This window comes from Hyperolius riggenbachi, chromosome 2 (genome assembly GCF_040937935.1).
Source record: "Hyperolius riggenbachi isolate aHypRig1 chromosome 2, aHypRig1.pri, whole genome shotgun sequence".
Classification (NCBI taxonomy): Eukaryota; Metazoa; Chordata; class Amphibia; order Anura; family Hyperoliidae; genus Hyperolius; species Hyperolius riggenbachi.
In genome coordinates this window covers 428,128,474-428,156,007 of record NC_090647.1, presented here as the reverse complement: position 1 = coordinate 428,156,007, position 27,534 = coordinate 428,128,474, and the positions used below count along the sequence as shown (strand labels likewise).

Here is a 27,534-nt window from a genome sequence, read left to right as displayed (position 1 = left end):
GAGGAGCCCACTATTAATAAACATTCTAAAAATCATTAACAACTGGATGGCAAGATGAGCAACTTCTCGGCTCATGAGGATTTTTTACCAAATACTGTCGCATTAAAGACCTGAGGAATCGGGAAGAATACCCACAAAACGCTTTGTCAAAAATGTTTTTTATAAACTTGTTACTTCTATCCACAAAAGTGTGTCGCTTTCAGGCCAAGAGTCAATCTCTGAGATGGACGCCAGCACTTGTGCAGCACACGTCCGCATTTGAATACCTGTAGCTGTGCCATGCACGGCTAAAGAGATTTGGATGTGTTGTCCAGAATTCTAAAGCAATACTTCAAGTTTTTCTTTATTCACACAAGCAAATTTAGAAGCAGCCTATTGCTATTGATTTATAATAGACTGATTATGGACCCGGACTTGTGCGCGTGATATTGGGCAGAATCACCCATGGTTTCCAACAAACCCTTACTTAGGAGGTGATTGTTCTTCATTTTATATTTTTTTCCCCTTCTTGTTTTACTGCCAAGTGGGAATGCATTATGGGCTGTTCACATTTATTATATTTTCACATTTGCTGTAGTAAAAAAAAAAAAAAAAAAAAAAAAAAAAACCTGCTGCATTGTCAGCCGTGATCGTTTACCTAATGTACTCTATGCGGCCCCCTTCACAGACATTTTAAATGCATACTAATGCAATTTATGTAATGGAGAAAAGACATAAAAAAGCCTTAAATGTATCAGTTATGTGTGAAACAAACCAGAAGTGAAATTCCACTATTGTTGTGAAGAAAGTAATCCCTTCAGTTTAGCTGTGCACATTGCACTGATTAGTAGCAGGCCTAATTTCAGCCTACTTACATGATAGTATTCAGGGGTGTACCTAGAGCCTGGCAGGCCCCCCAGCACAGCAGAGCTGTCTGGGTCCCCTGCACAACGGTGCAGGTAGGGGTGTAGGTGTGTGTGTGTGTGTGTAGGTGTGTGTGTAGGTGTGTGTGTGTGGGTGTAGGTGTGTGTGTGTAGGTAAGGGTGTAGGTGTAGTTGTGTGTAGGTGTAGGTGTGTGTGTGAGTGTGAGTGTGTGAGTGTATGTATGTAGGTGTGTGTGTGTATGTATGTAGGTGTGTGTGTGTGTGTGTGTGTGTGTGTGTGTGTGTGTGTGTGTGTGTGTGTAGGTGTGTGTAGGTGTGTGTAGGTGTGTGTGTGTAGGTGTGTGTAGGTGTGTGTAGGTGTGTGTGTGTAGGTGTGTGTGTAGGTGTGTGTGTGTGTAGGTGTGTGTAGGTGTGCGTGTGTAGGTGTTTTTAGGTGTGCGTGCGTGTGTGTGTGTGTGTGTGCGCGTGTGTGAACGTGTGTGTGTAGGTGTGTGTGTGTGTCCTTCCAAAGTGAAAATGTGTAGCTAGCCTTTGAACTAAGACATTTCTGTACGGTCTCCACCTCATTGCCAGAGGGATTGTGTCCTGGATCCCTGCCGGGTCTTAATGGTTTCAAGTGTAGGAGGCTTGACTAAAAAGGATGGTCAAGGAGATGCAAATAATTTGGAGTTGGTGCAGAATTATGCACATTTATTCAGTTTGAAAAGGGAACAATCAAACCTCACCTCCGCTTTAGATGGTTAATTTTCTAGGACTAGGGTGAGGAGAAACCTAGGTAAAAGGGTGCAGGCAAATAAAACCCAGACCTGATAATCCGAACATTTATATAGCGCTTTTCTCCTGTCGGACTCAAAGTGCTCAAGAGCTGCAGCCACTGGGACGCGCTCAAGAGGCCACCCTGCAGGGTTAGGGAGTCTTGCCTTGAACTCCTTACTGAATAGGTACTAACCCTAGCCAGGATTCAAACCCTGGTCTCCGATGTCAAAGGCAGTGCCCTTAACCAGTACACTATCCAGACCTGAACCTCTCACACACGCTAGATGAAACTCAGCAGAAAAAAAAAAAAAAGCAAAAAAAAGGTCTGGGACCCACTAGCAGAGATTTTCTAAGCATCCGATTTGAAAAGCTCTTGCTAATGTAATGCTGTGTGTGTTCCCACTTAAGGGATGTGATTTTCTAAAAATAACTCATTGCATTACATTAGCAAGAGCTTTACAATTTGCAAGTGCTTAGAAAATGCTGCTAGTGGGTTCCTGGCCTAAGGCTCAGTTCACACTGGAAGGCAAAAGGCTCATTTTGCCGGAACGCAAAAGATTGCAAAGACTGACAGTCGACAAGTCCTATTTTATTAATAGGATCCATTCACATTGTCAGTCCAGAATGGATATGTTTGATCCATTTCAGTAAACCCAAAAATCCAACCTGCACTATTTTTCCGGATATTAAATTCCCATAGAAAGTCTACTGTGAAAGTGCATCTACTCCAGACACAAAACACCACTGAAGCAGACGCAATGTGACGCAAGCCCATTTTCGACACACTGTATTTTTTCTTATCAGTTACATTAGCTGCTGTGAATACGCACACACTGTTTTACTGCATACAATACACACCTGATGGCCCATATGCAATTCAATTTTTCTCCTGGGCGATATTTTTTACACCTTGTCAACAAAATGCCTCTTAAACCATCAGCAAGCAAGCACAATAACTTTGATTGCACAGTTTCAATTATGAAATGCTAAAAGATATCCAGAAGAGGAAAAAAAATTATCCTGAGAAAAAAAATGAATTACATCTGGGCCATAATATGCAGTAAAACACACAGAAAATAGACAAGAGTGAATGGTGCCTTTGCACTCATGCTACAGATCACAGTACAGCTGTGCATTGCCATTCCTTGCGATGTAACACGGGCAGGAACATTTCATCGCACAGCACATGCAATTTTATCATTAGGTTCTACTCTCAACTTGCTGGAAATCACAGCAGCGGTATATGGCTTGGTGTAGAACAGATCCTGAATTATGCTCAGTTTGTGCTATTGGTTCACAAATCTGTAGAGGTAAAAAAGTAAACCTTGTTGCATCTCTTCACACCCCAACTGCATAGCTAGATTTAGAGAAATTAGACATTTGCTCCACAGGGAGTAGAGATCCTACAAGTCCTCAACGATACTGGGTAAATAAAAAGGTAGAATTAATATTTATATAGCGCTGACATCTTCCACAGCACTGTACAGAGTATATTGTCTTGTCACTTAACTGTCCCACAGAGAGCCTCACAATCTAATCCCTATCCCAGGTATGTACACATACCGGAATTTAAAGCAAATCACTCTGATCTCAGTGACAACTGAAATAGCCAGGCAAGGAGGCTTTCGCAATGACATTTTGTAGTGTTTGAAAACAAAAACTGGAATTCACTAGTAGTAGGTTATGTAACCATTCTCTAGTCTAGAACATCAGTCCACGTTCTTAAAAATCCTGCAGAGGACAACCTACAAAATGTGCTCCAGCAAGTTTTGAATATTTATTGGTAAACATCTCCTCAGGACAGATTAGCAAAAGATGTTATCTAGCAGCAAAAATAGGCCACAACAACTACAGACTTTCACATTCCTCTGTGACAATAGAAATTTAATCAAAGATTGTTTTTTTAGAGGTCCAGACAGAGTAGGGTGGTTATGTGGTTATGGTCTTGGAAAATTATATAAAGAGGTAGACAAGAATGAGAATTGAGAATTAAAAAAAAAAAGCCAGAATTTAGCCTCCCCCCCCCTCCCCCTAATGCTAGGAATACACGGTACGTTTATTCCCGCATAATCGAGCCACTGGCTCGATTCCGGCGCGTCCCCGCAGGCGCCCGGATCGATTCCCACTTGTCCCCGCGGGCGCTTCCTTATCTTCCGCTTGTTTCTTCTTTTGTCCTGCCCGCCGGTATTGAGCGCGGAATGGATCCGGCGGGGTATCGGACACGTCGGAAATTATCAATCGAGCCATCAGCGGCTCGATTATGCGGGAATAAACGTACCGCGTATTCCCAGCATTACACTAATTAACAAAAAGTTCTTCAATTGCTGTACATTTTTGTAACAGTTGTGTCACTGGGAACGCGTCTAAAAGATGGACACTATGATGAAATGTATGCCACAATTTACACACGATCATCTCTGCACTATTAAATATTATTTTGCCTTCTTAACACAGAAGGTACAGCAGCCCTGAAGCCCCTCAACACCTCAGCCAGTGATCAGCCTGGTAGATTGATTCGGCCAATTTTCCTCCCCACTCACCCCATGGTGTGACTTCACTCACACGTCCTTTTGCTTGTCGCAAAATAGCCCTCCATTTCGCTTGTTGCAAAATACACCCCCCCCAACATGTTAGCGACTAGCAGAGGGAAGTGGTGGGCTGGGCCAGATAAGTGCCAGCTAGGGTTGCAACGGTATGAATTTCCACGGTATGAGATAAGCAACAACAAAAAAAAACAAAAAACAAAAAAGAAACCACCACTGTATTACGGTATATGGTATTACACAATTATTTCAACCAAGACCGCCCCCTTACATTAAATGTGTACACCCACCCCCCCACACCAGTATGGTAGCCAGATGTACCCCACTCCCTCAGCATACATATGGTTAAGCCTGGGAGATTTGGGTGCAGGGTAAAGCTGTAAACCGGCTCACCCTGCTCCTGCAAAGGTCCTGGTGGCGATAAATACTATCCAGATTGCCATGGATAGTGGGGAAAGATGTAATTCAGCTTCCAGTTGTTGCTGGCAGCCGAATTACAGTGTTTTTATAATCATTTGTGCTCTGTCTTAATGGCGCCCAAATTACTCACTGAACACCACAATAGCCGTAATTCCTATTACAGCGCCGGCTGTGCCCAAATCTTTGGCGCTGCTTTTACAGAGCTCCACTCCCTCCGTATGGTAGCCAGTTATAGGTGCCTCCACTATAAGTACGCAGGAATAGCTGTAGCCAGCAATAGGTGGCCGCAGTATAGGTAGCTAGGATAGGTGCTGAGGGAGCCGTTACAGGGAGCTGGAACACAAGAACAGGAAGAAGTTAGTAAGTGATACACGTGCAGGATCCCCGGCAAGTATCTGTTTCCCCCCTGCTGCTCTTTGTGCGCCCGCTATTGCATTGCCTCCCCACCGCTGCGTCACAGCCCCCCGCGGAAACCGGTATAACGAGATTGCGCATGGTATGATTACCCTCATACCGCGGCATCCCTAAAGCCAGCAGGGAAAGGCTAGATTTACCCCTCCCTGACCATCTCACGTGGGTGATGACAGAATAGGAAAAGGTGTGTGGGCAACTTACTGTCCAGTAAAACTGAACCACCATTTTAACAGAAAAGGGAACTATAGGACCTAACTAGCCAGGAAATCTCCATATACCGTACTTCCTGCAAAAACATTATGCATTACTAATTCAAGTAGATTTACCACCATATACATTAAAAACAGAATTCTGAACTAGACCTTTAGATAAAAGGTTCAAACTCTATAAATAGGGAGACCATCTGGCACAAAAAAAGCAGGGCTGTGGAGTCGGAGTCGGAGTCGTGGAGTCGGGCAATTTTGGGTGCCTGGAGTCGGAGTCGGGAAAAAATGCACCGACTCCGACTCCTAATAAATTTGTAACTGTAATTAAAATAGAAAATATGATAAAATGTTCTATTTCTTAGATAATAGTCATTAAAAATAATGTATATATACAGTGTATATATACAGTAATAGCTGTGCTTAGTCCACAAAAATGAAATAAACCAATCAAAATTAGTTACTTGTGCTGCTTCAATAAAGCAGTCCCCGTATTTTTAAGGTCAGATATACATATCTGATTGTGACTGTATATATGATGTGTACACAGGAATCTCTTATATATACTAAATAACATCTATGCTGTAAGAATAAAGCCTGATGTGTAGCTGTGTCACTAATAGAGATGGTCAACGAGATGGAAATAATTCTGCATTGATGCTGATTTATGCAAATGTATGCACTCCCTTTGCTGATGAAATCAAATAATATGATATGTAATTAAAATTTGGTTTGGTGACTACAAATTAAAGGGTAACTGAGACGGATGAAAAGTAAAGTTTTTACATACCTGGGGCTTCCTCCAGCCCCCTTCAGGCTAATCAGTCCCTCGCTGTCCTCCACCACCCGGATCTTCTGCTATGAGTCCTGGTAATTCAGCCAGTCAGCACTGTCCGGCCGCATGCCGCTCCCACAGCCAGGAACATTCTGCACCTGCGCAATAGTGCTGCACAGGTGTAGTATGCTCCTGGCTGCGGAGTGTGTGCATGCACACTACGCCCGACTGGCTCAAGTACCTGGACTCATAGCAGAAGATCCAGGTGGTGGAGGAGGACAACGAGGGACTGATTATCCTGAAGGCGGCTGGAGGAAGCCCCAGGTATGTATAAAACTTTAATTTCATCTGTCTCAGGTTTACTTTGTTACACAGTAGTACTATACTCTACATATGCACTCCCCACAGAGCTGCAGGGAATCCACTGAGAATGCTGTGCATATTGAACACAGAGGTGTTGTCTGTTTACAATCTCCTCATTCCCCTGCAGAGTACCTGCACATCATTCTTACATGTACCCACACTTACATTGCCTAGGGCCTGATAGATGTTCTTTGTTCCGGTTTGTACCTTTTACAAGTACTCTTACCAAGGACTAGTTTTAGTCTAAAGGGAATAAATATAGTAGTCTACATATCCTTCTCACTTCAGTTGTCTTGTAAAATTCCTAAGCGTTGGCAGTTAAGAGACGAATTTCATGTTACATACTTTTAATCAACAAAATTGTAATATGCAAATTAGAGGAGTCGGAGTCGTGGAGTCAGAGTCGGAGTCGGTGGATTTTTGGACCGACTCCACAGCCCTGAAAAAAAGTAACCAATTTTATTACCTGAAGCAAATGTCACATTGCTATTTCAGTACAGAATGAAACCAATCACCGCACACACAGTATATAAATATAACATGCCCAGGCAAAGGCCTAAGAACCAGCCATTAATGGCATAATATTCACGTGGGGATATGGGGGGGGGGGGGGGGGGAGAGCCTTTGAAAGTCTTTCAGCTTATGTACATGACTATACACTGACTTTAGGTCCTCTAATCTCAGGCATGTGCCTATCAATGGAAGGCTTATCGTCTCCTTCTTAAATCTTCAACTTTCAAATAATCACATGTATTACTCAAACATACATTATCACCAAGAACACAAAATGGTTAATCCCACGTTCTTCTGCTCCTGGTGTAGAAAACTCCAGCATGTAACAAACCACACGGGACGTCATGTATGTTCTGACCTTTACAGATGGGAAAAATATATTCCTTTACACTATTACAGGTCACTGCTTCCCGAGGGTTTCATTGCAAGAATTCATGTTTAGAGGAATGTGTGACAAAGTTAATCTAAAATATTAAAAACATGGAAGTTAAATTCAGTTTGGAAAAAAAAAAAAAATTACACAACAGAGTGATGACTATTAATTGCCCATATAATGCTTAACTGGACTGATTATTCATACGGTCAATATTTCAGATAAACTATACTCAGAGCAAAAGACTGCAAAGTATTTTCCAGCAATCGACAAAGCTAAAAGCCCACACAGGGTCACCCAGACTGATGGTTCTTGACCATTTTAGGCAGCCTTCTCCAAGCCTACATACTGATCGGTTATCCGACCCAGACCACGTTCTACTCTATGGAGAGACAAGAAGGAGTGGCCACGGCTTATCAAGCACTTTTCATCACTAACAAGCAGTTAGCAGGCACTGGGTGGGGACTGGGGACATCTGTATACAGTGTTCTCCCCGGAATTTTTTTCCAACTGGGTGTCATGAAAAAGTAGCAGAGTGGGATGCAAGGAGGGGAATGCAGTAGGAGCAACTCTGCTTACAGTATAGAAGGATAAGGAGGTGAGCCGATAACAGCCGGGTGCTCACCAAAATTAGCCGGGTGGAGCACCTGGCTAAAAGAGCCAGGGGAGAACACCACTGTGTATATGCTTTCACAAGGCTCCCAAACTGACCATGGGGAAGGGGGGCGGGGGAGGAAAGAAGAAGATATTTCCATTTCAATCTTCAGCCAGCTAAGAATTTCCAAAATTCCCAGCAAGTTTGATCTGCTCTTCTTTGCTGCATTAGCATCAGTACTCTCTGTACTCCATTAGGAATGCAGTTGCATTAGGAATCCACAAACTCTAACCTTGCTACAGGAGTGACTATCTGCATATGGCAAAAGTATTTCACTCACAATTTAACACCTGGATTAATCCAATTATTAACAGCAAACTTTGACACCCCTTTCTACCAGTATCCAGAGACCTGACTGATCATAGCAACATGGCAATTGCATGGCTATTGCACTGTATACTTTAAGGAGTTTTCTAATCAATGAGCTGTGAAAACAAACTGAAATGCTCACTTGATCACATGATTTCCTCACATGCTTATTAAGCAAACTTACTGTATATACTATCGTATAAGCCTAATTTTTCAGCACAAAAATGTGCTGAAAAGTTATCCCCTCAGCTTATATGCGAGTCAGTGGAGAAGAATGGATGGTGGAGCAGGTTTTGTTACTGGCAGAGGACCATAAAGATTGTGCACTAGTGAACCTTCTGTTGCCAGCTGCCTCCCTGCTGTGTCCGTGCCCCTCATCCCCTGCAACATGGTGTGCAGAGTGCACTGCTCAGGACTATCTGTGTGCCCTGGCTTGTGGAGCAGCGTGTCAGGGGTGCAATGATCCGAGTGTTCTTTCTGTGTGGCAAGCACTGTCTATCTATGGCAGCATCTAGTAACAGCTTGAGACACAGCTGTACCATCCTTGGGGCCCATCTGGCTATGGGGAGGGGGGCTGACTTGTACTGGGGGCACATATGGCTATTGTGGAAAAAGCTATACTGGGGCTTATAGCCGAGTCAATCACTTTTTCTTGGTTACTGAGGGAAAAGTGGGTACCTCGGCTTATACGTGGGTCGGCTTATATGAGAGTATATATATGGTATTACAGTGTTCTCCCCAGGATCAATCAGCCGGGCGGAGCGCCCAGGTAAGATAAGTTACCGCCCGGCTGATGAAATCGCTATCACCTCTAGTCGCACTCTTCACTGACAAGTGCTCGGCTGTCAGGATGTGCTTCTTCCCCTCTGCACACGAGATCTCGTGCTTCCCGGCGAGCTCCTGCACTGATTGGCTCAGCGTATGGTAAGAGGTGTGACCATAGCGCTACTGACTGTCACTGCAGACTCATGACTGTTTTAGTGTAAGCTGTGCAGGGATGTGCTGGGCAGAGACTAGAGGCAGGCAGAACGCAATCGTTGACCGGCTGAACGTGTTAATTTATGTGCACGAAGTTCAGTGCATAAAGCGGGACGGAGCAGTGCAGTGGTCTATGATTTATAGCACAGGGGAGAAACACGTGCGTGCTGGAGTCATAGGGGAGCTGACAGCAGGACGGAGCAGTGTGGTGGGCTGTGATTTATAGCAGGAGGATCCCGGGCAGGTCACGGTGAGAGATAGAATGCTGTCTGGAGTCAGCCGCAATTTAAACTGCAGACTTAACTGTGTGAGAGCCAGTGGCTATGTTGTTCTATATGTGTGCTTGTGACGTGAAAGTCCTGTGTCCTGTGAAAGCCCAGACTGCAATCCTTCATAAATAAATCTCTCCTGGACTCCTATGGGTCTGTTCTGCCTATGCAAGCCAGGGAGGAGCTGATATATATCACACAGTGCGAGACCCCTCCTCCATACAATCCAAAGGGAGATGGCTCCCTGTCCATTAGCAGCAGCCAGTCATGTACCCTCAATCCACTAGCAACAAAGTGTGAGGCATCTAGTATGAACCCCTCACCCTCAGCTGCACCAAGGGTGAGATCTCCCTCCGCACCTGATAGCTGTCAGTGGTATCTCCATATCCAGTAGCACTCAGCACAATCTTCTCTCATACCTATTACCCAGGGTGATCAAAATACCCCACCTGACACTTTTTTCGTGAACACACACACACACACACCCTTGTCCCCTCTCCCCCCCCCCCCCCCCCGCGTGACCCCCCTCCTCCATTCATTGTGACCTTACTTCCCCACCCGGCTACTTTTTCATGCCACCCGGCTGAAAAAAAATTCTGGGGAGAACACTGGTATTATGATCTATTGAATACTAGAAGCCACAATTTTAGTCAACATTTCAGTCAAGTCTTGAATAACATTGATAACAGTATACATGGGCAACTGCCGACAGCTGGTTTTGCAAATGTTAAACGCTTTTCTTCTATTGTGCAGAAAGCATTTGGCATCAGTTCCATCGTTCCATTTTGAGCCCCTAAAGGGATACAAACCGTGAACGCAACAGACCCTAGAAGCTACATGCAGCATCTCAGAAAATTCGATTGACCAGGGCACATGCACAATCACCAGTAAACACATTGACATGACTGCTGTCATTCATCACAATGCGGATCTTGGCGCTAAACAACGTGCAGAGAACCAGCCTTCAATCAGGTCATGACAGCAACTCGCGCTCATCTCCTGTAGCAGTGATAGCCAACTAGACTTGAGCAAATGACACTCCCCAAAGGCAATACAGAACAACATTTTAAAAGAAAAAAAAAATATTACAATTCAATTGACTAGTACATTTTTAGGCTGAAAACAGTGCACCTCTGCCTTGCATGACTAATGAACACGTAACAAATGGCTAGTACCTTGCTATGCTCCCTACCACAACAGAAGAAAATATGTTACATCCTGTATTTTATTATAAGAAGAGAAGAGGAGTAGCCCAATCTTCCACTCCCCCTCTCTCTACTAGACCTTACCGGAGAGGTCCAAGTTCAGGCAACCATTCACCCTTCCTACAAAAAGCCTTAGGCCTCGTTCACATTACAAACGCGGACGGGCACGCACACGAAACGCAACGCGTACGAACGCACGCCATCCGCGTTTGTAGGCGTTGCGTGGCTGATCCCATCACTGAAAAGTGAATGGGACAGCCATGCGTTTTTGCAAAAATGCGTGCAGCATGCGTTCCCGGACCGCACAGGTCCGGAATGCATGCAGTGTGAACATCAGACATTGCACTCTATGCAATGTCTGATGTCGTGCGTGTCGGCCACCTGCACGCGTTTCCAAAACGCGGCTGGAAACGCGTGCAGTGTGAACGGGGCCTTGCAGCCTGTTCTGCCATACAGACTTATGGCCAGTGCACTCCAAAAACCGCTAGCGGATCCGCAAATGCTAGTGGTTTTTGAAAAGGTTTTTTCAGAGCGATTCTAGGCATGTTTAGAGAGATTTTCTAAACATGCCTAGTGTTTTTGTGTAGCAGATTTTATATTTTGTTACAGTAAAGCTGTAACTGAACAGCTTCTGTAACAAAAACACTTAGAAAATCGCTCTGATCTAGCTTTTTCCAGAGCAATTTTCCACTTTCCTATACTTTGCATGGAGGCATAAACCCTCAGAAATCTAAAATAAAAATACTGCAGGACCTGAGTTTGCGTTTGGGGAAAAAAAAAAAAACAGCTCTGGTGTGCACCATCCCATTCACATTCATTAGCCAAGCGGTTTTCACCCCCCCAAGCATTTTAAAAAAAGCTCAGAACCACTCTTGGTGTGCATCAGCCCTTATATTGAATGAGAAGCAGATTATATTCAACCAATTTGATAAAATTGCATTACCCCTTGTGGATTGGCATCTGAACTGGATTAAATAGTGGGCTAGACCCACCTGCACCCTGAGGTGGTTAACATATGGTAAGCTGATATATTGAGGGGGTAAGGAGTGCTGTGTACACGGAGTGGAACAAGTGTGGATCACTAGTCACTAGTGGTGTGTGTTGGGCTGAGTTATTATAACAGTAATACACTAAGTGCAGTTTGTGTCTTTGCAGTTAGAAGAATTTTGAAGGGAAGGAGTGCCGTCATTCACGCTTCATGATCAAATACTGCTGTCTCCGCCACCGAAGGGAGGCTTTGGAAGTCTTCACGAGCCCGAAAGCTCCCGAAGACGGGTCGCACCACACTGCGCTCGCGCAAGCGCACTCGCATGTGCAGTATGGAGCAGTCTTTCTTAAGCTGGCCACTAACTGTCCAATTTCTAGCGAAAAATCGTTAGAGCGATCAGAAATTCTGATCGGATTGGTTGTAAATAATCTCCATTGATGGACAATCGATTATGAACGAGTGAAAAAAATGTCGCCCGAATGAATTTTCGTCGAACGAAAATTTGGATTTTCTTGGTGGTCGTGATAGATAGGAAGCAATGATTGGTTAGTTGATGGTGTAGTGAACGATTTTTCGTCCGATCAGAATTTCTGATCGCTCGAACGATTTTTCGCTAGAAATTGGACCGTTAGTGGCCAGCTTTGAAGAGGACTCGGCTCCTGAAGACTTACAAAGTCCCCCGTGGCAGGGGATTCAATCGCAGCAGCTGCCGCAGCAGCAATGAGACCAGGAGAGGAGAGAGTAGGCTCTATAGGTCCCAGAGCCTTGCTTCTCCTTAAACATCTGTTTTTTTGTTTTTATCAGATTCCCATTAATTTTAAAGAGGAACTGTAGTGAAAAACGATTGCTTCTTTTTTACAATATTCATTCATAGATTATTTAGTTCCGACAGGTGATCTGCATGGAAAGTTTGCTACTGAGAGCTCTATGCACAGCGGGAGATAGTGGTTGCTTGGCAGTTGGAAAAAGACGTTCTTTCCCACAATGCAACGAGGTTCATAGACAACAAACTGTCAGGACCATGGTCATGACATCACACTGTGGGAGGGGTTTCACCACAATGTCAGTCATGCAGACATCCCTGATGATCTATTTAAAAGAACAAAAGATTTATCCTCAGAAGTTCATCAGGAACTTAGGGGACATCTCCCCAAAAAGATGGGGGGGGGGGGGGGGATTGGAGTATCCCATCAATAGTTATTACCAGAAAAGGTTTTCCCATGAGAGTTACAGTATCAAACTACTGTTCCAGTGACAATCATACTTTTAGAAATAAGCCTAGTTTATGTCCAAAGTCATGGAACACAAAACCTAGCAGGATATTGAACTGCCTTTTATTCTAAAAAAAAAAAAAAAAAACTGCTATGACATCCACAGCCTAAGGTAAACTTTGGCCAATAGCCACAGGGAAAAATAGCTGTGGAAAGGGCAGATGAAGCTGCTGCCATTCTGTGTAACAAGTCGCTGTGGGTAACAAGTCACTGTGGCCTTCATGTGAGGGGGTTGGAGGAGGTAACAGACTGTCAGCTATGAGAAATCGGGGACCTGTGAGCCTCTAAAAAATATAATTATATCCAATGCAGTAATGATAATTAAAGTTTACCTTGAAATCTAAAGTAATATCGAGAGTCAGTTTTACAAAAGATTGTGGGCTATGCAGAAATAGCTTGGCAGTCGGGCCTGAGAAGCGGATATGCGATGATTATTGTGGTCTAAAGGCAGGTATGTAAGAATTATACTACTGGAATATAGGGCCTTTGATGAATAAAAGACCAGTGATATGCTGTTACTGTTGTGTTAATACTTCATCCTACTACCAATTACTGAATCTGAGAGAGCCTAAGCTCGTTGAGTCCTATGGGAGAAGAATGCTATAGAAATGTTATTGTTACCTACAGGACCACTATCGTGAAAATCATAACATTTTTAAGTACATGTACTTCAAATATGAAGTACTTTTTTGTCCAGAGTAAAATGAGCCATAAATTACTTTTCTCCTATGTTGCTGTCACTTACAGTAGGTAGTAGAGATCTGACAGAACCGACAGGTTTTAGACTGGTCCATGTCTTCATGGGGGATTCTCAGGGTTTTCTTTATTTTCAAAAGCACTTTGTAAATATCAGTTGCTCCGTCCAGCTACCAAAATAGTGTGCAGCAAGCAAGGAGGCTAGCCAGCATCATTGTATAGATCCTTTTCAGGTTGTGTCTTTATAAAGACTAAAGGCCATGCTAAGAATCCCCCATGACGAGATGGACTAGCCCAAAACCTGTCGGTTTTGTCAAATTTCTACTACATAACTATAAGTGACAGCAACATAGGAGAAAAGCAATTCATGGCTTATTTTACTCTGTGAGAAATGTACTTCTTATTTGTATGTGTTTACATGCATTTTACATTTTTTGTGATAATGGTCCTTTAAAGATTTCTGTTTTTATCAGGAATGAAAAGTGACTTCTTGTATGGCTTGCTACACATTGCACAGTCACCTTATTATATAAAAGGTCAGAAAAGTGAAATGAGAATTTAGTGCATGACCTGTCAGGCTAAATAAAATCTATAGTCTTTGAGAAATGCCACGATATAACATGCAAAAAACACGGGGTTCTGTTGCACCTGACCCAAGATTCTTTATTCACATCAGAGCTTTAACTATACTGTAATTAGTGAAGTCACTAAAGAAAGCCTCTGCATTTGAAAACAATGAATGAATGAAAAAAAAAAAATAAGAAAAGAAAAAAAAAAGGGGGGGGGGGGGGGGGGGGAGGCATGAACAGTATGTATTCATATTTTGCCAGTGTGGGGAACATTTTAAATGGTCTCGATTGAACCTTGAAGTGGACAGGACATACACTCTTTTCATCCTCTAAAAAAAAAAAAAAAAAAATCAGCCTGAAGCATTCCTGCAACCAAAAAAAAAAAATAAATGAAATGAAAATGTACAGTATACAAAATAAAAAAGGGGTGAAAAGGACACAAAAAATAAAAATAAAATGGCACTGACGTCAGAGCGAGCGGGGATGCCGGCCAGAGCGGAGCTCCGATCGTCGTGGGAACTTTAGGGAGGCGAGTGGATCCTCTTCTTTCCCCCTACCGCCGCGGCTGTCGATCACTATGGTCCGCCGGCGATCATAGTGATCACGTGATCAGAAACCATACGCGAGGACTTCTGATCACTGAGGGGAGATGTCAGCTGCCATATGACAGCTTAATCTCCCCTCTCGGGTGCGCACGATCGCGTCAGGAGCGGAAACAGCAGGCGGTGTAGATCCTACGCCGCATCAGGCTAAAACAGCCACAAGTGCGGCGTAGGATCTCATATAGGCAGTCCCCAAAAGGTTAAAAAGCATACACATGCACTGTTAGCTCAACACTGTGAGCAATGGGCACTTAAAGGGAACCTAAACTGAGAAGGATATGGATTTTCCCTTTTAAAAGAATACCAGTTGCCCGACTCTCCTGCTGATCTTGTGTCTAATACTTTTAGCCACAGCTCCTCAACAAGCATGCAGATCAGGTGCTGACTGAAGTCAGACTGGATTACCTGCACGCTTGTTTCAGGTGAGTGATTCAGCCCCCAGTGCAGCCAAAGAGATCTGCAGAACTGACAAGCAACTGGTATACTCAAGTAGCCAATACTGCTTCTATGAAGAGGGGCGAGAGGTGAAAAGGATACGGTATGACAGCTTTTGGAAGGTAGGGTAAAGTGGGGAACAATATGCTTGCTTGGTGTCATTTAGAGATCCAGGGCGCTGCATTCCAAATGACACTTGTACACACAACATACATGCCCAAGATGGCTTTGAAGCCCCACCTCAGCTGAGTTCCATCTAAAGTGTGTATGTGGCTTAAACAGTACCTGAGCTGACGTGACATAAGAAACGTGCATGTACACTGTCAAACATACAAAACAAAAATTAACATAAAAGTAGGCATCCTGAATACATTTACTACATTCTACTTTATGTCACTACTGTTCCTCTTTATTGTGATTTGACTACTGAATATCTACCAGAGTTATGTATGCAGCGATACTGGTACTGCTGGCAAGACACCAGGCACGTTTTCTGTAGTGAAAGAGGAATTGTGTCTGACGTTCTACCAGTAAAATAACTTCCTCCTACTAATGTCAATAAACCAGAGTACACTTTCTTTTGTCAGCTATTACAACTATAGTGAAACTCCACTTTCACTAGAAATTGCTACAACCATATCAGTGCTCCACAAGAATGTCATAATAGAATGGTTTTAAAGTATCTTTTCATTTGAATTTGCAGCCAGTTGCGACATTTCCATAGGCAATTCTTTTGCGAGCCTGGAACCTATAGTTTTTGTGAAATATGGACCATCTACAAAGTTCCCATCTTTCTGTAGGAGTAATCAGCAGAGCACAGCAGAGCTTTCACTATCTGAACTATTGTAGAGCAGCAATCACAATTTCTGTTTTGAGTCCTGCTGATTAAATTGGCCATACACACAGATTGCCACCCAATGTGGCAAAACAATCAATTCCTCTCTGTTCAGAATCTGAACAGAGAGGGATTGAGTTCTACCATACTCAGCATATTCAGTTTAATACATTTCAGATGGAATTATATAGAGAAAAGAAAAATTGGACTAGAGTGATGCAATGCTATGGGCCATCAATCTACCATCACACCTGCCCCCATTTGCTGGAGAGTTTCTGTCCTGTCCGATCATTAAAGCCACTGCAAAACACTTGAATTAAACAAGAAAATCGTTGTGTGTATGGCATGCTTATCTGAGTTTTATCCAGAGATGTGGAGGCGGGAGCTGGGGAGTCGGGAGTACCTGGAGTTGGAGGTTTCATAAACTGAGTCAGATTATTTTTATACCCTCTCCATGGCCCTGCCAATCTACTCAAAACTAACATCCAAAATAAACTAAAAATCCATGCCGTAATGAGATGGATTACATACATATAATATAAAGTACCGTATATTCCGGCATATAAGACGACTACCCAACTTTTCCAGTTAAACTATAGAGTTTGGGATATACTTGCGGCATAAGAATACCCCTTTTCCAACGCACACCAATTAAAATAAAGAAATCATATACTGATGCTGTACGTGTTACTCAGTATATAGGCCATTGACTAGTTGGATTGATCAACTCTCCCTCTGACTAAATGTATTGTCAGCTCTCCTTGTCTACCCGTTTATCAGAGCGGTATGAATAGATTGCGCTGTGCCATTAAAAACACGCCTCTTTCGCCCGTCTGGCCCGCCCTTGTATCCCATTTACCTCCTTTTCTGCCTTCTCTGCCTCTCAGATCTCACACACGTGCACCTGCGCCGCTTCACTACAGTCCTCAGCAGCGAGATCCGAGAGTCAGTAACAGGATAGGGCAGATCAACCGGCAATGACACCCGGCGTATGAGACGACCCCTGAGTTTTCAGCAGGGCTGTGGAGTCGGAGTCGTGGAGTCGGGCAATTTTGGGTGCCTGGAGTCGGAGTCGGTGTCGGGAAAAAATGCACCGACTCCGACTCCTAATGAATTTGTAACTGTAATTAAAATAGAGAATATGATAAAATGTTCTATTTCTCAGATAATAGTCATTAAAAATAATGTATATATACAGTAATAGCTGTGCTTAGTCCACAAAAATGAAATAAACCAAGCAAAATTAGTTACTTGTGCTGCTTCAATAAAGCAGTCCCCGTATTTTTAAGGTCAGATATACATATCTGATTGTGACTGTATATATGATGAGTACACAGGAATCTCTTATATATACTAAATAACATCTATGCTGTAAGAATAAAGCCTGATGTGTAGCTGTGTCACTAATAGAGATGGTCAATGAGATGGAAATAATTCTGCATTGATGCTGGTTTATGCAAATGTATGCACTCTCTTTGCTGATGAAATCAAATAATTTGATATGTTGTTAAAATTTGGTTTGGTGACTACAAATTAAGGGGTAACTGAGACGGATGAAAAGTAAAGTTTTATACATACCTGGGGCTTATTCCAGCCCCCTTCAGGCTAATCAGTCCCTCGCTGTCCTCCACCTCCCGGATCTTCTGCTATGAGTCCTGGTAATTCAGCCAGTCAGCGCTGTCCGGCCGCATGCCGCTCCCACAGCCAGGAACATTCTGCACCTGCGCAATAGTGCTGCACAGGTGTAGTATGCTCCTGGCGGCGGAGTGTGTGCATGCGCACTACGCCCGACTGGTTCAAGTACCTGGACTCATAGCAGAAGATCCAGGTGGTGGAGGAGGACAACGAGGAACTGATTATCCTGAAGGCGGCTGGAGGAAGCCCCAGGTACAGTATGTATAAAACTTTAATTTCATCTGTCTCAGGTTTACTTTGTTACACAGTAGTACTATACATATGCACTCCCCACAGAGCTGCAGGGAATCCACTGAGAATGCTGTGCACATTGAACACAGAGGTGTTGTCTGTTTACAATCTCCTCATTCCCCTGCAGAGTACCTGCACATCATTCTTACATGTATCCACAATTACATTGCCTAGGGCCTGATAAATGTTCTTTGTTCCGGGTTTGTACCTTTTACAAGTACTCTTACCAAGGACTAGTTTTAGTCTAAAGGGAATAAATATAGTAGTCTACATATCCTTCTCACTTCAGTTGTCTTATAAAATTCCTAAGCGTTAGCAGTTAAGAGACTAATTTCATGTTACATACTTTTAATCAACAAAATTGTAATATGCAAATTAGAGGAGTCGGAGTCGAGGAGTCGGAGTCGGTGGAATCCTAAACTGAGGAGTCGGAGTCGGTGGATTTTTGGACCGACTCCACAGCCCTGGTTTTCAGACGATTTTCAAGGAGATTGATCGATTGATCTCCTTGAAAATCGTCTGAAAACTCGATCGATCTATCTAGCTATCTAGCTAGCTATCTAGCTAGCTAGCTAGCTTCCTTAGCTCTGTTCAGGACTAAAAGATACAACAGTAAAAAATGGTGTTGGCAAGTCCTTCAGAGAAGTATACTCAAACGTAATTAAGCCATTAATAGCAACTGCACTAAATACATCCACGCCTGTCAAACAATAAAAGTCAAAAACACCCAAGATGTAATTTTGAAACGGCTAGAAGAAATTAAGAAGGAATGATGCCCACAGTATTCAACTTATCCTTGTTCATGTTCTAGTAATTATTTAACAACATAGGACAATTAGGCTAAGTTTCTATTTCCCTTCACCCAAATGCAGATGTGCATTTACAACCCATTAAAATCAATTGGTTGCTTTTGAATTTGCCTGCAGGAAAATAGGTGGGCCTGCTGCATTTTTTTCAGACATCGCATCCAAATCCAGACTGACGTACATTGGCACAGCTATTTGCTTTTTTTGCATCAGCACGGGTGCACATCCGAATCGGTCTTCCATAACATTCTGCTGGTCGCTGATAGCGTGGGAGGAGAAAGGTGCGGCTGAGAAGTGTCATGGCTGGGGAAGGCACCTGAAGCAAAACTTCAACCTCCACTCAGGCTGCCCGCCGGAGCCTCCCCAAGCAGCTGCGGCTGAGGGAGTGAAGCCAGGACGCCACCGCTGGAGGGAGGTAAGCTTGCCCGCCCTATACTAAAGGCACAACTCATCTCTACTGAGGCACATATACCCAGATAACCTATACTGAAGGCACATATATCTCACTACCTTTCGGGGGGGGGGGGGGGGCATTTAAAACGTCGGTAGATCTCCTGGCCTTGGCAAATTTTAAAGTAGCTTGTGAGCCGAAAAAGTGTGGGCACCCCTGCTATAGAGGCTACAAGAGGGGGAGGGAAGGGACGCGGGCGGGGACCCGGAGCTATGGAGGAGGCGGGGGAGCGGCGGAGATTGATAGGCAATTGTAAACAGTCGGCTGGTGACACGCTGCATGTTGACCGCACGGCTGTGATTTATGGGGGGCAGAACGCAGGGGGGCCCTGGAGGGACGATATATAGCAACAGAGGCTGGTGAGGATATGCACAGCCAGCCTCTTTCTGCTATTAGGATTCTTAGAATCCACCTCGGGTTCTCTTTAACCACTTCACCCCAAAGCGGTTTTTACCTTAACAGACAAGAGCAATTTTCACCGTTCAGTGCTCATCCCTTTCATTTGCCAATAGCTTAACCACTACTAAAGCACAATGAAAGGATCTATATCTTGTTTTTTTCACCACCAATTGGGCTTTTTGGGGTTGATATTTGTTTTCAGTAATTACTTTATTTTCTATGCATTTTAAAAAAGGGAAAAACAACGAGGGGGGTACCATGAAGGGACTTTAAAGTACCCCTGAACTGGTTTGGATCTAACTTAAAATTATTTTATTACTGGTGCTGTGACTTTTTCACAGCACACCGCACCATCCTTCCCCCTCCAGCACCTCCCTGTGGCCCATTCCAGCAGCATATATGATCATTATGATCGGGGAGGAAGTGACAGTTCTTCTTCCCCGCTGTGCGTACATAACTCCGCCCCTCCACCTGCCGCTTTTGTTCCCCATGTGTTTCACTGCACACAGTGCGCAGGGGAGCTGCGCTGTGTGTGGGCTCATGTTAATTGAGGTCGGAAGAATATCCGGCCTCAATTATTACAAGTCCGAACACAGCGCTGCTCCCTTGCGCACGGTGTGCAGTGAAACACATAGGGAACTAAAGCGGCAAGTGAAGGGGTGGCGTTATGTACGCACAGTGGGGAGGAAGAACTGTCACTACCTCCCAGAAAATATCTGACGTTCTGCCTCAGTCGAAGACTTTGAGCACAATGGGGGTCAGAGTGGGCACAGGAGGGGGGAGGCTGGTGCTGTGTGCTAGTCGCAACACCAGTAATAAAACAATATTAACAGTTTAAGGGGAGGGGGGGGGAGGGGAAGGAGTACTTTAAGCTCCAGTTAAACGCAGGAAGCAGGTCCTATGTTGATAAAGGGATCCAAATCCACAGATCCTACACGGATCCGTGTGTTGCAAGATAGAACGCAGAGTACCAACTTAGCACATTTTCCTGGACTGGATGGGAAAATGTGTCCAATGATAGCCTATGAGAACAGACACTGTCTGTTCTCACTAGGCTAGTCGCCGCATCTGCATCACCAACAACCACAACACTCAAGTGTCCCGCTGCCCATCACCACTGCTCGGTTCCTTCAAAACAGTCCGGTGGCTGGGAGGGGATCTCCATTGGGCTGCAAAAGACCAATGGGAATCCTCAGCAACAGGGAGAATTCTCATTGGTTCAGGTTGTTGCTAGGGAGAATTGGCCTGATTCTGCGTATGGAGAGCCTCAGGGTTCTGCTGGCCTCCGGGGTGTTTAGAAAGGACTGAGCGGCGTTGGCGGGACAGATGAGTGGCGATGCGCATGGGATTGAAGCAGGGGCGGTCATGCAGAACAAACGGGGTGCGGACGGGTTTAAACATTGCATGCGGTTGCAGAATGGACGGAACACATCCGCCTCGTGGATGCGCTTAACTTTGTTCTGCCTCCGATCAAGTGTGAACCGGCCCTAAGAGAGATGGGGGTACAGGAGGGTGCATGTAAAGATTTACAGGAAGTACAATAGAGATACACATAGTACAGCAATGGCCAGAGACTACAAGGTTAAGGTATTAATGCAGTGAGGAAGTGGTACGGATATGAAGAACACAGCTCTTCAAAAAGAAGGATGCTAACCAGGCATTACAGGGTTAATCTTGTTGTGTGAAGCACAGCTTGATAAAGCTTGATAAAGGGGCGGCACAGCTTAATAAAGGGGCGGCTGCCCTGAAACGTTGCTATTTTGCTGACTACAAGCAAATAAAAGAGCTAATTATATTGGATGGTGCCGGTTCTTCTCAGTTCACTATACAGCGACCCAGGGTGCAGCTGGCTATACCAAGGCACATCCACTGCTACTACAGAGGGGTGCTCCACTACCTGCTTTACAGGGTTAATCTTGTTTAAACAAATGAATGCTGCTGGCAGAGCTTTACTGGAAGACTGTGTGGAACCGTTATACACAACATAGGAAGAATTCATCACATGAAAAAACTGTCAAGGTGGGTGCATTCAAGTTTTGTATAAATACCTCAGCTGTAAAGCAATGCACTCTTTAGATGTAGCATCAGCCACTTGTTTCTACGACACTTCTGCACAAGTTTTACATAGTTTCCACACTGGGACAGTTAGGGGAAACTATGCATAACATTTGCTGTTTCTTCTCAGCTTGCAAGTAAGGGATTTTCTGTACACGCAAAATGTATGCAATTTACTACACGGGCTGAGGGCAGCCCCAGCACTAATCAGTCTGGACCTGTAGCCCGGCATCGTGTCTAGCGACTGACTGGACTACATACAGGAAGCTGCTGATGACAAAGGTGGGTGCTGCTCCTAATCAGTAGAGAACACAATGAAAAGGATTCACATTTGGCTCATGTCTGCCCCACTACTATCCTGAATTGACCTGTAACATCTTTCAGAGAGTGAGTGGCAGCACCGCTGTGCCCCGACCCTGCCTGCTCAGCCAGGACTACACTATGCAGTTGACATAGCAGAATGAAATGGAGCCCTTTCCCTTGCATGCGTCTTAATCGGATTTAAGGAACACACGCAGCTGGCCGACAGTGCCGCCACTGGAAAACTAGAAATCACAGTGCGCCATTTCCATTGCAGTCACTAATATGAGATGTGATGGTTCCCCAAATACATGCTACAGTTTTTTTCTGCAATTGCATTTGGGTTAAAGTCAACAAGAGCACAAATAAAAATAACATGCAAACAAACAAAAACAAAAAAAATGCACACACGAAACGTTGCTATTTTTAACTAACAAAATCAGAACACGCACACATGCCATCGAAAATGAAATCAATAAATAATAAAGCAGAACTGCACTGAAAACCCGAACGTTAATACCTGGGGGTCAAAAAAAAATTGCAACTGCATTGCAGTACATTTGAGATTTTCAGAGCAAAAGTTGGTTCACCCTACAGATATAGATGCTCCTCCCTTTCGGGCAGCCAATAGATGGTGCAAGCTGGGATACGCATATTGCCCCTCACAAAACATTGACTAACAGTGGAGAGTTGTTATAAATCACAACTATCATGCTTTCCTTTATTCACGGTTGTTTCTTTAATGCTCATTCAGGCCGCATTCACAGTGGTACGTTGCGGCGCTGCGTTATAATATCTTATAAAGCAGCTTACCGCAGTGCAATGCTAATCCTATGGGACGGTCACAGTGCAACGTTAGCATCGCATTGTGACGTGTATCGTTATGGTAACTCACACGTTACCAGGTACAGAAAAGCATACTTTTCATTGCCTGTATGCTTTCCTGTACCTACTGCATATGACAGTAACGCAGCATTCATGTGCGTTAACACTTTTTTTTTCTTTTTTCTCCTCGTTGCGATGTAACTTTAAGGTCGCATCACAACGTAACATCCCACTGTGAATGTGACCTTAAAGAGAACCCGAGGTGGGATTTACTTATGCTAGTGGGGCACAGAGGCTGGTTGTGCACACTAACACCAGCCTCTGTTGCCCCATGGTGTGCCTCCAAGATCCCCCCTGCGCGCCGCTATACCCCCCGCAGTGCTGGCGACACGCAGCGTGTCGCCAGCACAATATTTACCTCTCGCCTGTCTGTTAGCGCCGCTCCCCCGCCTCCTCCGTATCGGCGCTACCCGCCCACGTCCCTTCCCTCCCGCTGATTGGATCCAATAATGCATTTAGTTCGATTTTGAATAGATTTCCAACAGATTTCATTCCAATCTATTGGAAATCTGTTCCTAGTGTGTGGCACACATCAGATAGATTCCTGTCAGATTAGACTTGACATGCATCTGACAAATCTATGGTCGAATCTTCTATCTTCTATACATCTATAAGTGTATGGCCACCTTATACAGACTGCTGACAGATTGAAGGGAGAGTTGACTGAACTTTAACCCCCTTGGCGGTATGAAAAATACCGCCAGGGGGAAGCGCAACAGTTTTTTTTAATTTTTTTTTTTTTTTATCATGTAGCGAGCCGAGGGCTCGCTACATGATAGCCGCTGCTCAGCGGCATCCCCCCAGCCCCGCCGATCGCCTCCGGCGATAGGCGATCAGGAAATCCCGTTCAAAGAACGGGATTTCCTGGAGGGCTTCCCCCGTCGCCATGGCGACGGGGCGGGATGACGTCAGCGACGTCGGGACGTCATTGGGAGACCCGATCCACCCCTCGGCGCTGCCTGGCACTGATTGGCCAGGCAGCGCTCGGGGTCTGGGGGGGGGGGGGGGCCGCGCGCCGCACCGGATAGCGGCGATCGGGCGCGCGGCGGCGGCGATCGGGGTGCTGGCGCAGCTAGCAAAGTGCTAGCTGCGTCCAGCAAAAAAAAAATTAAGCAAATCGGCCCAGCAGGGCCTGAGCGGCACCCTCCGGCGGCTTACCCCGTGTCACACACGGGGTTACCGCTAAGGAGGTTAAAGGATACCACAACTGAAATGTGACATAATGAGATAGACATGTGTATGTACAGTGCCTAGCACACAGATAACTATGCTGTGTTCCTTTTTTTCTTTCTCTGCCTGAAAGAGTTAAATATCAGGTATGTAAGTGGCTGACTCAGTCCTGACTCAGACAGGAAGTGACTACAGTGTGACCCTCACTGATAAGAAATTCCAACTATAAAACACTTTCCTAGCAGAAAATGGCTTCTGAGAGCAAGAAAGAGGTAAAAAAGCGGAATTTCTTATCAGTGAGGGTCACACTGTAGTCACTTCCTGTCTGAGTCAGGACTTAGTCAGCCACTTACATACCTGATATTTAACGCTTTCAGGCAGAGAAAGAAAAAAAGGAACACAGCATAGTTATCTGTGTGCTAGGCACTGTACATACACATGTCTATCTCATTATGTCACATTTCAGTTGTGGTATCCTTTAAGCATATGCAGATTGTAGGGGGAACATGAAGCACCAGCAGAAGTGGGAGGGCACACAGGAGCAGATTTATCAAAACCAGTGCAAGGAGAGTTGGAAGAAATCTGGTGCAAGTGGAGCAGTTGCTCAGAGCAACCAGTCCAAGGACTGGCCATCCTCTCCAATTTTGTACCAGTTCTGTTCCAATTTTCTATCCCTCCGAGCACCAGCTGATGCTGGAGGGCAAACAGAGCCTCGCCAGGCCATAGAGCCGCCACAAGCGGGAGGGCAAACAGGGCACCGCCAGAAGGAAGGCACACAAAGCTCTGCCTGAAGCGGCAGGGCACACAAAGCTCTGCCACAATCAGGAGGGCACACAGAGCCTCGTCAGGCCATAGAACCCCACCACAAGCCGGAGGGTACACAGATCCTCACCCGGCAATAGAGCCACCACAAGCGGGAGGGCAAACAGAGCACCGCCAGAAGGAAGGCACACAAAGCTCTGCCTGAAGCGGCAGGGCACACAAAGCTCTGCCACAATCAGGAGGGTACACAGAGCCTCGCCAGGCCATAGAACCCCACCACAAGCCGGAGGGCACACAGAACCCTGCCACTAGCAGGAGAGCACTGAGTTCTGCCAGAAGTGAGAGGGCACACAGTTCCATCACTAGAAGGAGGGCAAACAGAACCTCACCAAGCCATAGAGCCGCCACAAGAACGAGGGCACACAGAGCTCCGCCACAAGAACGAGGGCACACAGAGCTCCGCCACAAGAACGAGGGCACACAGAGCTCCGCCACAAGCGGGAGGGCACACAGAGCTCCGCCACAAGCGGGAGGGCACACAGAGCTCCGCCACAAGCGGGAGGGCACACAGAGCTCCGCCACAAGCGGGAGGGCACACAGAACTCCGCCACAAGCGGGAGGGCACACAGAGCTCCGCCACAAGCGGGAGGGCACACAGAGCTCCGCCACAAGCGGGAGGGCACACAGAGCTCCGCCACAAGCGGGAGGGCACACAGAGCTCCGCCACAAGCGGGAGGGCACACAGAGCTCCGCCACAAGCGGGAGGGCACACAGAGCTCCGCCACAAGCGGGAGGGCACACAGAGCTCCGCCACAAGCGGGAGGGCACACAAAGTTCCGCCACAAGCGGGAGGGCACACAGAGTTCCGCCACAAGCGGGAGGGCACACAGAGTTCCGCCACAAGCGGGAGGGCACACAGAGTTCCGCCACAAGCGGGAGGGCACACAGAGTTCCGCCACAAGCGGGAGGGCACACAGAGTTCCGTCACAAGCGGGAGGGCACACAAAGTTCCGTCACAAGCGGGAGGGCACACAAAGTTCCGTCACAAGCGGGAGGGCACACAAAGTTCCGTCACAAGCGGGAGGGCACACAAAGTTCCGTCACAAGCGGGAGGGCACACAAAGTTCCGTCACAAGCGGGAGGGCACACAAAGTTCTGTCACAAGCGGGAGGGCACACAAAGTTCCGTCACGAAAGCACACAGAGTACCAGCAATTCCAGGAGAGCACAGAGAGCTGCGTCAGAACCGGGAGGACACACAGACCATTATTGTGGAGGGCAGGAGGTGGCAATGTGGCAGGGATGGAGAGATTAAGGGGGGGGATGATAATTTGTGGAGCAAACACACATTATTGGCAGATTAAGTTAGGTACATCCACTGCTTTGAACTTGGTGTGATGTTAGACCTGTGGTGTCTGTGAAAGCTAATTCAAAACTTCTGGGCTGTACATAACTACTATAATATAAATAATAAATACTAACATGAAAGACCACAACATTGCATGTAGATGTCACCATACAGAGCGCTGTACTACATAATGATGTTTAGTGATGATGATGAACACTCACCCACAGTAGCTACAGTGTCAAAGTCATCCAACTTGTAGTGCGGCTGGTGCTCCGGGCAAGGTGGCGAGTTGTGCCCCAGGCACCCCGGGCTAGGGCTGGCGACTCCCCCATCACAGCTTCCCTTGCCGTTACTTCTGGAGCCAGATCTGGCTTTCACTGCCCCGGCTGCAGCCGCCTCCATCACAGCCTGACGCCCGGAGTGATGAGAGAGTGTGAGCAGCTCATATATAAGACTCCTCGCTGAGACTTCAGTGGCAGGTAACGATCACCATCTGAGGATGCCCCTGTCTGATAACAGCCGCAGCCAGTCACTGTGGAGTAACCCGAGAATAGTTGTGCTGATAACTGCAGCGGAGTTGCTACGAGTCTGTCCTGCTACTGTTCGGAAGACGAGCAGCGCTTCCAGCGTGGGCTGAGGGCAGTGCCAGCGCTGATCAGTCTGCACCCGTACCCCGGCATTGTGTCTGGCTACTGCCTGGAGGAGCGCACATTGCCGCTACTGACAATAGTGGGGGGTGCTGCTGCTAGTCATTAGATAGCACAATGGCAGGATCCACGGTATAGCTCATGCCTGCCCCGCTCACAACTATCCTGAACTGACCTATAGCATGAGTGTCGGCCCCGCTGTCACCCGGCCCTGCCTGCTCAGCCACGGCTATGGGCGGCTGACGTATCAGAAAGGAATGGGGAAGAGGGCTCTCTTGTCTCTCCACAGCCGTTGTGAATTGATGAGGAATCCCCGGCTTCCCTGTAGACGTGCATGCTCCTCCCTGAGCTGGGATGTGCACATGCTGCATGTTCGGCTGCTGCACCCCACTAAGGACCAACATAAGAAAGCTATCTTATTTTACTCAAAAATGATTTCTACTTTTGTTATTCTTTCTTTTATTCATTATTAAAGTGAATCTGAAGTAAGAATAGGCTGGATAGTGTAACAGTGGCTTGACAGTGTAATGGTTAAAGGGACCCTGAACAACTTAAAAATGGAATATGAACTTACCTGGGGCTTCCTCCAGCCTCCCCCCACAGTCGGTGAATTCTTTTGGCACCCTCTGGGCTCCCTCCATTCTTCCACTGGCAAATCGTGCGCAATAGCAGGCCATTCACTGTGAGCATTCTGCGCATGCCCGATTCTGGAAAGAAAGAACCACGTATGCGCAGAAAGCTCAAGGCAACA

The 27,534-nt window shown here is 45.7% G+C and overlaps 1 protein-coding gene across 1 annotated transcript in view; it reads right to left on the bottom strand.

The window, feature by feature from the left end:
• PRKX (protein kinase cAMP-dependent X-linked catalytic subunit) overlaps window positions 1-27,061 on the bottom strand; it is a 174,119-nt gene extending 147,058 nt beyond the window's left edge. The window contains exon 1 of the mRNA XM_068265622.1: window positions 26,358-27,061. Coding sequence (XP_068121723.1) covers window positions 26,358-26,538 — 181 coding nt within the window. The 5' untranslated portion in view covers window positions 26,539-27,061. The remainder of the gene's footprint in view (window positions 1-26,357) is intronic.
• Window positions 27,062-27,534: the final 473 nt, after the last annotated feature.